The sequence below is a fragment of the Channa argus genome, chromosome 16 (assembly GCF_033026475.1).
Source record: "Channa argus isolate prfri chromosome 16, Channa argus male v1.0, whole genome shotgun sequence".
In the NCBI taxonomy this organism is placed as follows: domain Eukaryota; kingdom Metazoa; phylum Chordata; class Actinopteri; order Anabantiformes; family Channidae; genus Channa; species Channa argus.
Window position 1 is genome coordinate 2,728,800 of NC_090212.1, and position 16,991 is coordinate 2,745,790.

At 41.3% G+C, this 16,991-nt stretch overlaps 1 protein-coding gene across 10 annotated transcripts in view; it reads left to right on the forward strand.

The window, feature by feature from the left end:
• myt1lb (myelin transcription factor 1-like, b) overlaps positions 1-16,991 on the forward strand; it is a 93,819-nt gene that overhangs the window by 60,020 nt on the left and 16,808 nt on the right. For 9 of the 10 annotated variants that reach the window (XM_067480057.1, XM_067480065.1, XM_067480061.1 and 6 more), the window contains 7 exons: positions 128-591; positions 3,772-4,941; positions 8,429-8,563; positions 11,105-11,195; positions 12,548-12,655; positions 13,467-13,693; positions 14,358-14,647. In XM_067480057.1, the coding sequence (XP_067336158.1) occupies positions 128-591; positions 3,772-4,941; positions 8,429-8,563; positions 11,105-11,195; positions 12,548-12,655; positions 13,467-13,693; positions 14,358-14,647 (2,485 nt within the window). The remainder of the gene's footprint in view (positions 1-127; positions 592-3,771; positions 4,942-8,428; positions 8,564-11,104; positions 11,196-12,547; positions 12,656-13,466; positions 13,694-14,357; positions 14,648-16,991) is intronic. The other variant, XM_067480060.1, reaches the window with a different exon arrangement.

A 16,991-nucleotide genomic window follows, 5' to 3' on the forward strand; every position in this document is an offset into this window, starting at 1 on the left:
TACACTCTTTTACATGCAGTTTAAACCACAGCACTTTGACACAGAGATATGAGTGGAAATGAGCATTAGCATTTATGACCAGGTACCACTAACAGCTAATGGTTGCCCTCTTATCTCTCCCCTGCAGTGTATATGGCTGCCCTCTGGCCAAGAAGAGAAAGAGTCTAGACAGACAAACCCTGGAAACACCGCCCAAGAGGAGCACCTACCTTGACGACATGGACAACTCCACAATGGAAGAGTGCTATGAGACAGATGGAACAGAGGAGATTGATGACAGGGAGGAAGAGGAGGAGGAAGGACCTGTAGAGGAGGAGGAAGATGAGGAAGAGGGTGAGGTTGAAGAAGAGGAAGAGGTGGAAGGCTACATGGACTACAATGTAGAGCAAATGGAGCATGAAGACGGGGAGGTGGAGCGAGGGGATGGAGAAGGGGAAGAGGAGGAAGATGAAGAGGTAGAGGTGGAGCAAGAAGAGGAGGAGGAGGGTGATGAGGAGAGAGTGGAGGAAGCGGAGGAAGACGAAGAAACAGTAGAGGAGGTGGACTACGAAGAGGGAGAAGAGGAGGACGGAGAGCAGGGTCAAAGGCCAGGTGAGACACTCACTAACTATCCCGCGTCTGATTGGTTAGCATGTTAGCCAGGCCCTCTGAAACCAAATCAAGTCCAGCTCCCAGCACTTTTCAAGCTCAGTACTATCACGTTATTTCTCAGTTGTCAGGTGCACAAACACAAAAAAAGTTAATTAACAGTGCATCATTTAACTGCAAGACTATTTCTAAGCCGTGTACAGTAATGTCCTCTAGTAATGTACATGAAATGGATGTAAATGTATAAATTAAAAAAGAAAAAACATGAATTAGCAATCTTTAGAGCTGTAGTTTTTTACCCTCAGAGTCCGGCTAACTTTCCCACAGTTTCCAGTCTTTGTGCTAAAATAGGCAAACTGGCTGCTCCCTGTAGCTTCATCATATTCGGACATTAGAGCAATCTTGTCATCCAACTCTCTAACCAAAAACAAAAACATATAGTATTTCCTGAAGTGTCAAACTATTTCCTTAAACACTTGCCTGTTTAAAAATGTTATTTATTTAGCATGCAATGACTGTGGTTTATACTTCCATTTTTTTATGATAGAAAAAACTTGGGGCAAGCGAGTGAACACTGTTTCCAATTGGAATGTGATTATTGGAGCCTTAAATTGCATTAAACCTGTAGCAATTGGTTAGTTCTTGATTTTCTTTTATCGTTTTTTTTTTCTTTTTAACAATTTCATCACACATGTCACTCATTTCTGAACCTATGAGAATCTGGAGTAGTTGTACCTGGACTGACACCAAATTATTTGGAAACAAAGATTTGTTTGCTACCTTGTTACTATAATTTTTCAGTGAGCTTTTGAGAATATTTTCGACTTCAGTGACACATTGTCTAAATTGATGGCTAAAATTCTCATGTTCTACATTTCAAATATTTCCTACTGAAATACTGTAATCTTTTTCCTTAAGACTTGTTGAATTGCTACAACTGTACCCATCGTACATTACAGAAAGACTACATTACTAAAATTAGTAAGAAAAGTATCAAGAAATTAGTAAGAAAACTACTAAGATACTTACATACTAAATTGCGAGGCTCTTGATAAATTTAAAATATCTTAAAATTTAAAACATTAAAACTGTCTAAAGTCAATCATTACCTTAATTATCCTATCACAAAGTATTAGTATGGGATAAAAATCTATCACCCTGGTATTTGACAAACCCCTGCCCCATATGTTATCGCATGTTTCCTCTCGACGTGCCCGACACCAGATTTGGCAGGTTTCTCTCTGTTTTGCACCCCCGCATCACGATTGGACCTGACAGTGCCTTCAAGTCCAATTAAGAGTGGAGCTCAGTGTGGAGTGTGTTAACCCCGGTTGGCGTGTAGCTCTACCCACCCAAAGTGTTGATGTGGCATCTCAGCAGCCATGCTCTGTTGTTTTTTTGTTTTTTCTTCAGACCTGTGAAAACATCTTTACAGACTGGTGTTCATTAGAGCCCACATTCGAGGCCTTACCCTTAACACTGAGACAGTGGACTCTTGCCACTGTCTTTTCAGCCTGTCACTAGCCTCTCTTTCTAAGGGTGGTAGCTAATTACCATGTGTTTTTAAAAAAGTGCCATCCACTTGATGCTTACTGGAACAGAAGAACAGTACATTAATCTGCAGTATGTTCCTTTAAATGATGATAGAACATTTCTATATGCAGCTTTACTACATATGTTCCTATTTACCCCAAGACAGCTGTACTGGATGGTTGCTGGGCAGATTCCAATCTCCTGAATTTGTGATAGAGGTTACATTCTGGAGCTTCTTTGTGTTTCTCAGAGGCATGCACATCTCTGTAGCTAATCCAAAGCCAATTCAAGGCAGGGCAGTCTCTCTGTTCCCCCCTTAATCTGTTTCGCTTCCATATCCCTTTTGTGTACCTTGATTGCTCTTCAAATTGCTTTCCTGTGCCATGTTTCATGCCATCAAAAATTAAACCCCTAGTGCAGGAGGTTGCTGTAAGAAGCCTTCCGCTGTCAAAAGATGTGCCTGGTCAATCGTGACTGTTCCCTCTTCCCGCTCTAAAGCCCTCACCCCCCGAGTACCAATATTGTGTTACTCTCGTTAGATTTGTGTGTGTTTGTGTGTGTGCATGCACATGCACATGCATGTACAGTGATTGAGCTAAAGTCAGAATGGCTGTTTGTTTACACAATATATTTAGATAATGTTAGGATTAGTTTAAGTGTGCATATTCCAACATGTTTATATACAGTATTTTATATTAGTAACATTGACCTGATAAATATAGGATATTGCAATCCCCTGAACCTGGTTCGCTGTCAAATTAACATTTCATCACTAACAATTACACTTTATTTTCCTAATTATTTTTTGTCTTGTGATTTGCTCATTCCCACCATAAGTGAACTACTCATTTATTATTTTCTGTGTGTGGGCCTCTGGGTTCATTTTCTCTGCAGGAATGTAAGTGGCAAATGTGACGCCAATGTGAGCGATGTGCTCTTGGCGGCAGGGCGGAAATGTGAAAGGAGAGATTGGAAGTGCTCCAGGAGTGAGTGCTTGAAATTACTGACAGAAGAGGTTCAGTAACCTTTTGCAGCCTGTCAGAATCAATTAGACAGTGAAAGGAATTCTAAAGATACTGATGAATGAATGAAAAAAGAACTTTACTAGTAAATGACAAATAGCTACTGAGTGGAAATCATCTTGTTGCAGATAGAACACCATATTATTTCTTAGGTTTCAGACTCCCCTGTACAAAACTGCTCTCTCTAATTGGAAGGTTTTCTCACAGACTTTTCATTTAAATTACTGAAGAATAAATAAAATGTTCTCTCATTTGTAACTGTTTAAATAATATTGCATTCTTTTGCAATATTATTAATTGTAAGCCACGCGAATATCTTTCCTAATGGAATCCAGTAAATTAGGGCAAAAGTAACTCTTGCCAGTGTCAAAGATAGTCTCTTGTTTCCTAGATTTTCATTTACCAAAGCATCTTTCTCTGGAACTTTCCCAATCTGCTATATTTAACTTCCTGTGCTGATTCCCAATTCAGAACACAAGCTGCTGTTAAGACTCTCAAAGTAAATTATTAGGGGAAGCAAAGAGTTCCTTATCCAATTTAGATGGACCAAGCCCAGAAATCTGATTTACCAGTAAAATAGAATGACGGCAAATGAAATTACAAGACGTTTGTTCTTTCTTTCTTACAGAGGACGATCAGATGAGCAGTGGCGAAGGGGGAGAGGGTGATGGTGGAGGTGGCGGTGGCAATGCCAAATGTGGTCTGATGACTGAGAAGGACGACAACAACAACGACGAGTATGAAAACTATGATGAACTCGTAGCCAAGTCCCTTCTCAACCTGGGTAAGATCGCAGAAGATGCTGCCAACAGAGCAATGACGGAATCGGAGATGAACAGCAACTCCTCTAACAGTGCTGAGGAAGAAGAGGAGGATGAAGAAGAAGAGGAAGAAGAGGAGGAGGAGGATGAAGAGGATGAGGAAGAGGAGGAGGAGGAGGAGGAAGAGGAGGATGAAGAAGAGGGGGAAGGTGATGAAACTCAGAGGGGTGATTTAAGTTTAGACGTTGACAGTGATGTGGTTCGGGAGACAGTGGACTCCCTCAAACTGCTGGCACAAGGTCACGGTGCTGTGTTGTCTGACAATTTAGATGGACAGGAGTTTGAGGACAGAATGGCCGAGAACGGGAATGAAACTGACTGTACCCTCACTGGGGGAAATGCACACAATGGTGGTAATGGACAAGTTAAGATCAACAGTAATGGACAAATAGAAAACAGTGATGAGGAAGTGTGTTTAAGCAGTCTGGAGTGCCTACGAAACCAATGCTTCGACCTGGCTCGAGAACTAAGTGAAACAAAGTCTGCTGACAGAAATGGACCATCCCAACAAAACCATTTCTCATGCGGGGACCCCAATCAACAGCCCCAGCATCATGGCTATGGGGATTTCCACCATAGCCAAGATGACAGGCGGGGACTTCATAGGAACTATTCCGACATGGACAATCTCATGAAGCTTGAGGAGCAGCTGAGCCCACGCTCCAAAGGTTTCTCCAGTTGTGCACAGGACAGATATCACAACAAACACCCAGATTTTGACGAGGACACTGCCTCAGTGTCATCAGACCGTTCTGAAGAAGTATTTGACATGACAAAGGGAAACCTGTCCCTGTTGGAGAAGGCCATTGCACTAGAGTCAGAACGTGCCAAGGCAATGCGAGATAAAATGGCAGCTGAGGCTGCCAGGAGAGATGGGGTGAGGTATAACCATGAAGATCACGGCCCGCGGCACGGCTATGGTGTGGAGCGTAAAGCCCGGCTTCCTGATGGTATGAAGAAGCCTTTCTACCATAAAGGTGAGTGTTTCTTTCGGACATGGTCATGCTCAGATGAACACAGAGCTTCCATTGGAAACCATATCTACACAAGTATAGACATGTTTACCTCATTTAACAAGCTCAGGTAAAAAAAAAAAAATGTTCTGCCAGCTTTTGGCTCTGCATTCTATCGTGTACTGGAGACTAGGCAGCCCACATGCATTCTGGGAACCTCGATATAACCCCAGGACAAGCTTTTTCAGCCAATTTGGAAATTCGCATCTCGGTAGCAGCGGGAGCGGCAGCAGCAGCTTATGTTGTTAAAATAGGCCAGCATGGAAACATCAGAGGGTAGGCTTGTCAGGCATAAGTAATGGCAATCTGCACGGCCTGTTAGAACCGCAAATCTCATCCCTACGATGCAGCTTGGGGTAAAGCTGCCTATTTTTAAACCTGCACAAGCATTTTGGAGAGGAAGCCACAAAGCACAGGCCTTCTGACTTTCGAAAGGATTCATTCTGTGATCTTTTTACATTTGTGAATATCATGCAGATATACTACACAGAGACAAATACTGATTTAATGTACAACTACGTGTATTTGATAGCGGCTAATCAAATATGAGAAAGATTGCTGTATTGAATAAGTGTTAGGAGTAGTAAATGTTCCAAATATCTGTTGGTAAACCTACAGAGGAGAGTTGCAGTCTGTAAAACATGGCATTGACATTTACATTGGTCCGATTGCAACTCCCTTGGTAAACTCTTGTTTCTCGCATCCATTACTGCAGCAATATTCAGACTTAGGTTAAATGATTTCCTCCCATAAAGAATATATCAGATGAGACCAACAAATAAGAGCATGCTAATTCACAGCAGGGGGATATTACACCTTAAATGCCACACAACTCACAGCAGGTATATATTGCGACTTAAATGCCATACAAATGTTAATTTCAAGAGCCTTCCATGGCCCCTGTATCTGGCTAATGTTGGGATAATGAGAGGACGCGAGACAGTTGCATCGTGATAACATCTTTCCTTGGGCAAGATAGTAGCAGACACTCGTTGACCAGGGTTCTTGTTTGTGATTTATAAAACAGAGCGTGACAAGGAAGAGCAGAGAAGGCGGTGGTCAGAGAATATCCCAGCCTTCGTAAGAGAAACATGAGCTTGAAATGGAAATTGAACAGTATCAGAATGACCGATAACGAACGACAGGCCCACTGACTGCACATTAATTATCTAGAGATGGTATGGTAATGGGGGCCATTTGCTATGCAAAGCGCAGACCGTCCCCAGCCACAATCAATATCCCCTGCTTTCTAATATGCCTTCCACTTGGCTGCCTACACTCTCTGCAATGGAAACGTGGCAGGCAAAGCACATGGGCATCATGCATGTGTGTGTTCGTGCATGTGGAAATAGAGAATTATTTCCAACAGACTCTTCAAACACTAACAGCCAATGTAATAATGTGCTCCAAAGAAGCCATATTTTACATGCAAACCAAGTTCTTTATCAACATGAAAATTACTTTATTGCACTGGTGCCAGATAGAAGAACCAGACATGACATAGCAATATTGTACCAAACTCATATACCCCTAACATGACATAGATAGATGTCAGCCATAAAGGATAATGAGTTGCTTTTTCTGATGAATGAGACACAGAATTTCATTTGGTGACTCACTTGTAAATATATGAGTAGGTGTGCACTATGCGACCTCTCAATTTTGTCCTTTATCTACCCCTTCCTCTGTCTTACTAGATCGTTCTTGTCTTTGCTCTTACTCTACATCCCCTGGGTTTCGTTTGTTTTTTACTAAGTACCTTAGGTTGAACTAAGTTACAGATGCCCTAAAACTTTAATGATCTGTCTTTTTGTGGCATGAGGTAATAGCCCACGCTCGGTCTCTGGATAAATACGTCTGTCACTCAAATTGAGTATACAATCTGATGCCTCTCTCACCTTCTGAAATTCTGTTAAACAAAGATGTTATAGGCTATAAAACTGTAACATAAACTACACCTGAAAGGGTCACTGCATGTTGACAGTAAGAATTTTTGACTTGATGCTTAGATATGGTTGCATTAGCACCAAAAAGCAGATGCAAAGCAGCTTGGCATCTGCTTTTTGGTGGTAACCAAATATGTTATCTTGGTTTGGAAGTAATTGGAGAACCAGACAATTTCTTTCTGTATGCGTGTGCGTGCGTGTGTGTGTGCAATGCAACATATCTTTTGAGTGAATGAAACCCCTACATTTAGTGATGAATACAAACTTGTCAGAAGTTGGTTGGGGCGGGTGGTGTGCACACATAGCACGGGAATGTCATTCTACAGACCCGAGTTTGACTTCAGAATCCCATTTTTGGTTGGGTTAAAGCATGAAAAGCACTTAAGTTAGGTTTAGAGAGATGGTTAGCAATTAAACACATTGTGTGTGCAGTGACATTGTTAGATTTTCTGTAATAAGCAAGTCCTTGATCTTTCTTTAACACTAACAAACTGCTATGAGTGTGTAAACACAGCCACACAATGTTTAATAATGCTGTAGTTGTCTGGTAACATTTTATTCATATGTTCAGCATTAATATTTTTCTAACTTGCAGTCAAATGTCAACAAATCATCATAATGTTCATAGAAATTGTAAACTGGTTCCACTGCATTTTGCTGCATTTGCGGTTTAGTTGTATAAAAATGTAATTTTTAGGAGACAGGATTGTTTTGTCAAACTGTGGAACCAAGAGTGGTTTTAATGAAGTGACTTCTGCTAAATTCTTCCTTCAATATAAATTGGAAGATGAAACACTTGTTGTTGAAGGTTACTAACATGAGAGTTGTAATATTTCACAAATCTTCACAATTTTATTACCGTAAACAAACTGATCAAAAGATCTGTCAGCAAGCCAGTTATTGCATATTTGTCACTGTCAGTTTTCACTCAATCTCTATCGATAAATGCAGCAATACATGATGGCGTATCGATAAAAAACAAAACCCACTTAAAATTCAAATGTGTTCATCGAGGGTGCGTTAGATTGGATGTCAAATGTGAAAAACACATGAAGTCAGGCTGTTCTGCTCAAATGAAAATTAACAATACTTAAAAGTACTAAACACATTGTTTCCTTTGTCAGCATCTCTTCTACAGTGCAACCTGTGACAAAAATACATACTTTAAAATATTTTTATTAAAAATCTAGAGGCAGTGTATGTCAACAGTCTTCCTTTCTGGCTGCAGTTCTGGCTGCTAAATTTTCATCATGCAGGATTGGGCAGTAGTCTGTCTCAGAGGCGAAACCAGGGGAAAAGAATCTCAACAAACCACTCACAGCTGCTCATTAAAGGTTTTTGCGCTGAACTCAAACTGAAAGCTAAGCAAATGGCAGTATCAATATTTTTACCATCTCTTATCTCACATCTGAGTTGTGGCTGCTGGACAGTGAGGGGACAGTACTGAAGGACATTCATTCACTGGTGAAACCTGTGATTACCTCCATCTGCCTTTCCTCTCACAGATGCTTCGCGCGCAGACAAGAAGGAAAGCCGGTGTCCAACACCGGGGTGTGATGGCACGGGTCACGTGACAGGCTTGTACCCACACCATCGGAGCCTCTCCGGTTGCCCACACAAAGACAGAGTGCCGCCAGAAAGTAAGCATAAGTCACACACAAACACCCATTAACCCAGGTCTGTTTACCGAGCCTTGATGTTTTTTGATGTTCAAGAATCGGCATGTTACCTGTGATTGCTGCTGTGTCGTTGTGGTTGGAATGTGTTTGATCCTGTATTTCAGCAGGGTGTACAGTGAAGGCTTAGGCAGGTTGCAGTTACACTTCTCTTGTGACCTTTTGCATGGTGCTAGGGATTTGCTTGCTGATTGCCTGCCCAGTGTGCTATTGCGATGAGATGGGAAATTAGGCCTTGGTGTGTAAATAGTGACCATGTAGTGATTGGTGGGATGCTTTCGTTCATTGAGTGCATGAGACTTTCTTCTCTAGTAGACTGGTTGACAGTTATTGAGAGCAAATGTTACAGGATGCTGAGTATGGGTTGCATGCTTCTTCACAGCATGGTCGGTCACTGCATGTGTGACTGAAGAGAAAAGGCCAAATGTCATGCTTTGTGTTTCATTAACTTGTGTAGCTTTTCAAAGTTAATTGCGTCTTAACATATCTTTTTTTTTTTTACAAAAGTTGAAAATGCTCACATACCTTGGTAACACTGAGCCTGCTTAAGCCATCCATGCCAATATCCCCTTTCATTTATTGTATTGCTTGCTCAATTACGTTCTGTTGAATAGAAAGGCAGCATCATAATCTCAAAGCCACAGATCAAGTGAAGTGGCAATAAATATTAGCCTTGAATGAATAGTGAATTTTTCCTTTAGAGAATTCACCCCATCCATTTGGTCTCATTCACCTTGTGCAAACTTCCCAATAAAACCCCTTTACATGTTTCATTAACTGCAGCATGAAACATCAACGTGTGATCTTCCATGACCCAGACTGCAATCAAAATAAAAGAGGGTTTTAATAATGGCAAAGAAATTTGTTACCATTAAGCCAGGCTTGTAAAGACCAGCAGTGTCACACATGACTTTTGTTCAGTGGATTGCCACTGACACAAAGGTCCCCAACCAGAGACGGGCCTGTCTCCTAGAAATGTGAAATCACTCTGAGCAGTTGACCTTGACTGGGATCAAGAGCCCCAAAATGGAATTTAGCCTTGAATTGATTGTCACTGGAGATTTTGGAGTATGATGTCTGTGTTCCTCGTTTGTGTCGATGGGGCTGACTTTTGGGGGAAATGACACCAGTAATACTGCACAGGATGCTCTAGATCACTTCTTGATCTTTGTGGCATCATCTTCAGTCTTTCTTCCCTGACTATAAAATGATATTCGAGAATGAAACACACACATCTTTGTTTCTAAAGGTGACCTGCTTTAGGTAGGCATTACCTACCTACCTACCTTGGGACTGACTGCAGGGCAGACTCAGCTATGGGCAAGTCTCTCTCCCTATTAACACATTTGCTGTCTTGAATAGACAATGTATTATTAATGCAGTGGTTTCATTTAATTTAATCACACAGTGCAGCCAGACTCTTCCTTGGGAAATGTGAAAAATGACAATTAAATTACATCTCAAATTTCTCATTGCTCATTGTGGCGCATTGTAGAATATTAAAATATTTAATCAGGGACTCTTTGTTTTGTCTTTTAAAATCATTTACCTTCCTAACATACAAGGCACTCGGAACCACGTCGCTTCCTGTTTGCTTCCTTGTATTATTCTGCCATAGTTAACCCCTGTAGTCCTATCTGTGCCCACTGAATCAGGCCCAGGACTTTAATTTCCTGCCTCCCTATCTATCTCCTTACAAATGGGGGAGGGCATAAGTGGGATATGCATAATGTATTCACTTGTCGCATGTTGAGGTAGCAGGCTGCGTCCATTTACCTGCACCGCACACCAATTAGTATGGAAGACAAGGAGGATGATGAGGGGTTAAAGTTTAAGGGGATGATAATGATGAAGCTGATGCCGATGGGGGTTTGGCCCTGCATGCCACTAGTGCCGAGACGACCCTTTCCCTCACCCCCTGCCTGTGGTACTCCAACAGCTCCTGTTGGACATCCATAGATCATTAATCTAATTGGCTGGTTGCCGAGGGGATCTGAGACAGTTATGGACTGTTTTAATGGTAAATGGTATTGAAGACTGCGCTCTCTACCCTAACAACGTGCAGATGATAACAAAGCACACTCAGCCAAGGTGCTCTATTCCATCTGTCTGCTTCTTCCATTGATTTCCAACCTTGTGTTTTACATGATTGCTAGCTGTTGGTTACTCCAGTCTCTGCATGCCTAAAATTTCCCTCCATCTCTGTCTCTCGCTGGCTTTGTCCTGTTAAACTTAAATGACATCTTTTTATTCATGACTGTCCCTATTCCATGAATACTAATTTAAAAGGGCTGGATAAGTGGAAGCAATGTGGTGGGAAACCTTGCCTGCCCTTTCAAACTAGTGTTCATTAAAATGAAGAAGAGGTCATTTGGGTTCACACAGGCTCATTTCTTAATGATGTTTATAATGCCAAGCTCCTCATACACTAATAGAGCTCGTGCGTGATTGTAAGGGGCTCCTAACATTCCCTGTCTTTCACTCCTATCTCCTGTCTGTATGAAGTTGTGGCTATGTATGAGAATGTTCTTAAGTGTCCTACGCCTGGCTGCACGGGACGCGGTCATGTCAATAGCAACAGAAACTCTCACAGAAGGTAAGTGACAGCCTGCCTAAAATAACTGGCACTGTCCATGTTGCACCCTTCCTTTTTTACTGTGGGACTTTTTTGGTTCATATTTCTTTAGGTGTTGTTGAAATTGTTGTCATTTGTTCTTTCATGTCACTTATTGTTTAATTTTTTTTGGAACACATTCTTTTTCTTTTATCCAGTACATTATTTTCGTGTGTGGTTAAGTTACGTCTTTTACTTAATGTTGGGTAGCAGGAACTAAAGTGTTTCAGATGCTTCACAATCCCGTGGTTTAACTGTGACTGATTAGAATGCAGCAGTTCACACCTTGCACAGCATAAATCATTTATCAGCTTGTGGCGAAAAATGGTATCTATCAGGTGCAGGTTTGGAGGGAGAAACTAAAATAGCAGGGCGCTCTTGCCAGTGCTGTCAGACGAGGTGAGGTGACAGTGAAAGAGGAGTGTCACCCACAGCAGATGCTGAGGGAGTCGGGCATAGCAGCAGCCATTAGCACCTTTCTGCCACTCAGCCAGGGTGACAGGAGAGGTGCAGACCTAGGAGGACCAATGTGCCTCCATGCTGTGCACAGTCACACGGCTGCAGCGCAAAATAGACATGAACAGTAAATTTTCACTTTTGCTAGAAAGAGCTGATACAAACCTCCATATACTCCCTTACACTCCCCAACACTCTCATGCCTGCACACATTCATGCACGTCTGATGACAGGTGCTCATGAACGCAGCTCTATACTGGCTTCAGGCCATTGTCAAAGATAATTTTTTCACTACACACCGACACACTACAGTTGACAGGTTGGATGGAGAATAATAGAGGTTAAGGATAACAACATGAACTTTTGTCACATTTGGTCAGTTAGTTGTCACGGGGAAGTTTTACAGCCCTAAATTCTGTAGGAGCATACTGTAGGTGTAGATCCCAAGTGTATGTGAGTGTGTGTCACTATGTGTTTGATGGAAACAAGATGCTTCAGAATGCACATAAAAATGCTTATTTGTCCATATGGGAATATCTATTCTAAGAGTTATTTCAAGCCGCTCAACCAGAAACCAGCAAGCTGTTGCCAATTGTGTTGTTATTTAAAGTATAAAAAGTGACTAAAATTAATGATTTTGCAATTTAAGCAGAGGCTTTCTGAACTGTAGTCTGGAATTTTCAAACCGGTAGATGCTTGTATTGATTGGCTGACAGACAGATGTGCACTAGCTGCTTTCAGGCTGGCAGACTGGCTGACAAGCACTTTAACAAGCCCAGCATTTTACAGTATGTGCATTCAGTGTTGCATTTGCACCTATGAAAATGTGTCTCAGATGCACATTGCACAGCATCTCTTAAGCCGTTTTCTCCTTCCAGTCTGTCAGGGTGTCCCATCGCTGCAGCCGAGAAGCTGGCTAAAGCGCAGGAGAAGCACCAGAGCTGTGATGGACCAAAGTCTAATCAGGGGTCCGACCGAGTCTTAAGGTAGTATTCACTCTACACTTTCATCCACATCAGGAATTATTGAATAGAAGGTGTTTTTTGTAAAAATGAGTCATGCATTTGCGATTAAATATTTTGACTTTACTGATCCCTGTTGAAATGTTTAGTTCTTTTTTTCACCTACATTTTGTAAAGCTGTTGAAATTATAAGTCTCCTCTTCTTGTTTTATGTTCACCTGTCCCCCTGAGAATACTTCCAAGAGACTGCATCTCCATTTCTCTGCTCGCTATTGAAGGCAAATCGCTTTATTAGATTTTAACAAAATTGGCCTCATTTGTCATAGCGAAGGCAGAGCTTTTTGAATGAGAGTTTCTTTGATAGTCGTGAAAATGTTATGATGAAAAGTCATAAGTTATTGTAAATTTTATATTTATATCTAACAGAACATCAACAACATAAGATCTTCCACTTCATTTCTTCCTGGTCTCAGATTAAGCCTCTAAATGCATCTCAAATGATAAAAGCATATCAAAAGTATGCAAGAGTAATAAAAGAAATGTGGAAATTGAATTTTGCATGTTCAAACACTCTTGTAGCAGGGTTGTGTTTTTTAAATAGAGGAGGAAACTATCCATGCTACAGCATATAAAAAGGATGCCGTGCACCCACAGTTACTACTCCACCCACCAGTATCATCCTCCATATTCTGATACTGGAGCTTAACCATAGCAGCCTGCCCCCGTCCTTGCACCTGCCCATTTTTTTTTAACTAAACCCCAAGTCCCTCACCATCCCCTGGGCAATGTTGAGTGCCTCGGTCCAACTTCCACCCCCTCGTCATTTATTTTCCAGGCCTATGTGCTTTGTCAAACAACTGGACTATCCACAGTATGGTTACAAGAACAATGTTTCCACCAGCACGCCCCGCTCCAACCTGGCCAAGGAGCTGGAGAAGTACTCCAAGACAAGCTTCGACTACAGCGCCTTTGACAGCAGCAACAACCAGCAAGTATATGGGAAACGGGCCATCGTACCCAAAGTTCATGGACATAGGGACAACTCACCCAAAGAATATGACGGTACTGTTTTACAGCTAGATAACTATTTTATTTATACTGCCATGACATTTTTGTAAGCTCTTTTTTAAAATCAGCCCATGGTGAATTCAGTGTTCAGTGTAGGCTAAACATGATATTTGAAAAACATTGGTTTCAGCTGTATCAAGCATCACCAGACTATTTTTCTTATCTTCTGTTGAGAAAGAAAAAGTTCAACACGGAAAGCTGTCATCTTTCTAAAGGACAGGCTTACAGTTTTTCCAGTCTGTACCTATATGAACAGTGATACAGGTATTTACTTGCTTTAAATATTCCTCCTGTTTGTACTGGCCTTTATAAGATTTGAATAAATAGTGTAAAATACAAATTAACTTCCCTCTATTGCAACTCAACAGATACACACTAATTAATGCAACATAAAGGGGGATTTTTTTACTAAATAGGACGGGAATAGGAGGAATAGGAGGAATAGTGACAGCACACCTATTTCCGAGAGGTTGAAAAATAATGTGTAACTGTCCTTCATAAGAATTGAATCGGTAAAACATATATAAAATTAAACTGACGGGTAAACTGCTCACTTTGGAATGGAAAAATGAGTAATCTGTCTTTTTTTAGGCAGTTAATATTATACAGCACTGTAAGTGTGCTTCCCTCATTTTAAATTTCTCGGTCTGTCCCACAGCCAAACGTTACTGCAAGAACTCCAGCTCGGCCAGCAGCACCACCAGCACCTACGCGCCCAGCAGTAGCAGCAGCAGCCTAAGTTGTGGGGGAGGAGGAGGGGGCACGGGAGCTGGCGGCAGAGGTGGTGGTGGCAGCAGCGCCAGCAGCACCTGCAGCAAGAGCAGCTTTGACTACAGTCACGACATGGAGGCCGCCCACATGGCAGCTACGGCCATCCTCAACCTGTCCACGCGGTGCCGGGAGATGCCCCACGGCATGGGGGAGAAACCCCAGGACCTGTGTTCGCAGGTAAGAGGGGAGAAAAAGGCTGCTGGCATGAGTGCCATGACATGTATTATATTTAGTCTGTCAGTTAAAGTTGTCCACCAAAAAAATCAACAGGTTTATAACCCATTTAGGAAGTTCGAAGCATCCCCCTTTGACACTGAAGCCTCAGACTGACTCAGTAGCTACCACATCTTTTGCCTCCTGCTGTATTGTAGTTACAAAAACACTGACAGATTATATCTATTCTTGCTTCATTATGCTAATGCTAGCAGTGAAAAGTGACAAAGATAGGGAGATTTGAGCTGCATATACCAAACGTACATACCCACACGCGCACACACACACACACACACACACACACATTCCATTAAAGATCCAAGGCTGTGTCTTACACTCAGGGCTCAGCAGGGCAGTTTTTTATTTTCTGCCTGGGGATCAGATAGGAGCAGGACGAAGCGCTGTTTGACACGGCGTGAGCCCAGTGTGTCATTTCTGAGGAGATAAGGTAACGGTGTTCCTGTATTATCTGCGCCCAGATGCTGAGCTGGAAAATGGGGCCAGAAAGAGAGCGCACAGCAGAGAGCTAATGCTGGCTTAATGCTAATGTTGACAGCGGAGACTGCCAGAGAATGAGAGCCAGTAGAATAGAAGAGAAAATAAGGGAAGGGAGCAATAAAATCCTTTTCGGTGGGAGACTTCTAAATGTCACATTGCAGAAGGACAGGAAGTTACAGAAGAGGAGAATGGTACGGGGGACTGGTTACAGAAAAAGAGGCGGGGAAGCAGAGGAAAGGAGAGCCAATGGGAAAAGGCCATAAGCAACTTAAAAGTGGAACAAAGTAAACTTGGAGGCAACGAATGCCTGAAACAGTCAGGACCTCCTCTGGTCCTATTTCGTTGTCTGTCCTTCGGCTCTGGGACCAGACATGCAGGGTGCTCACAGGCCATGATGTAAAGATTGGAATTCTTCTGAGGGGTGTTTATTTTCTTCTTCTTCATTCATCTTAACACCTTACCGTGTGGCACATATTCTTCCTTTCTGTGTATGAATGAAACCTCACACGCCTCTAGTCAGGCCTCCTGGTTTTTAATCTATTTCTCAGCCGTGCTTATTGAATTTATTGGTAGTTGGCCTGACTGAAAGACTGAAATGAACCTTCTGTCTTTACTCTCTTATAGTCATGACAAATTAGGCTATTTTAGGGAATCCTACTTTACCAACAGTAAATAATGTTCGAGTGCAAGAAGCGTTGGCCAGTGATATTAGCCTGGTCTGGCAAGAGTTAACCATTATACACTTTCAAACAAAACAATTGAGAAGCCCAACAGCATTTTTTCCTCTCCACTGTCAGTAGTTATAACCTCTCTAAATTATCCTGTGAGCTCTCAGACAAGTGCTGACCCTTAGGTTGAGTCCTACTGGTCTACAGAGTCAAATTGCAGCTCCACACAAAGTTGGGGGACCATATCTATGAAAAGTTACATCTGTGTTTTTGTGTGATTTAGACATTTTACAAAACATAATGAATAATATTTAAAATGTAAAAGGTAATTCAGCTACATTTCCAACTACACAGTCATTTAGCTTTTTCGTGTTTTGGTACATTCACTATTCCAAATTCCCAGACCTTAAACCTGTTTGCAACAATTAAAATTGTTTGGCTCAAATTCTTATTAGACTGGACCAAATTTGCAGCCCAGGGAAAAATGTGTTTCACATACATCAAACATTTAGCAAAAAGGTGCATATTACTAATAAACAGCAGTGCACTGACTCAGTGGATTTCATTAGTTGCTTTCACATTCAGTATTTGATATAGTATGAAAACATATGCAGGCACATACACTTATTTTCATGATAATGTGAAAAGTTAGTTTTAAAGGTGACAAGCTGTTTGCCTAATGATATATATTTTGTTACTAATATAGTAATAAGTATTGTGAAGACAGTGTAGGGTTTATGTCATCTCTTTTATTTGTCTTCTTTTAACATATATAACATCGAAATTCATCTTCAATTACTGCTATGCAATTATTATTACTATTACAGTTATTATTTGGAGCGTTAGTTTTCGTGAACCATGCTGATTTTAAAAAATAATAACATTTTTAGTTATATAATGATATAAAGTGAAATGTATAAGAAATGACTTTTGTAAATTGTGCATTAATTGCTTTTTAAAACATAAAAAAAATCATTTTCAATAAAAATTAAATATTGAGACATGAAGCATATTTTATGTCATGGTAGCAACAGTATCCTGCCATAATTTTCAAAGGTCTAATCTTGTTATTATTAAAGGAAATTATTAGTGAGGACTGGGATGCACGGGCTGGAGGATGCAGCCTTTCTCTGTGGAGTTCT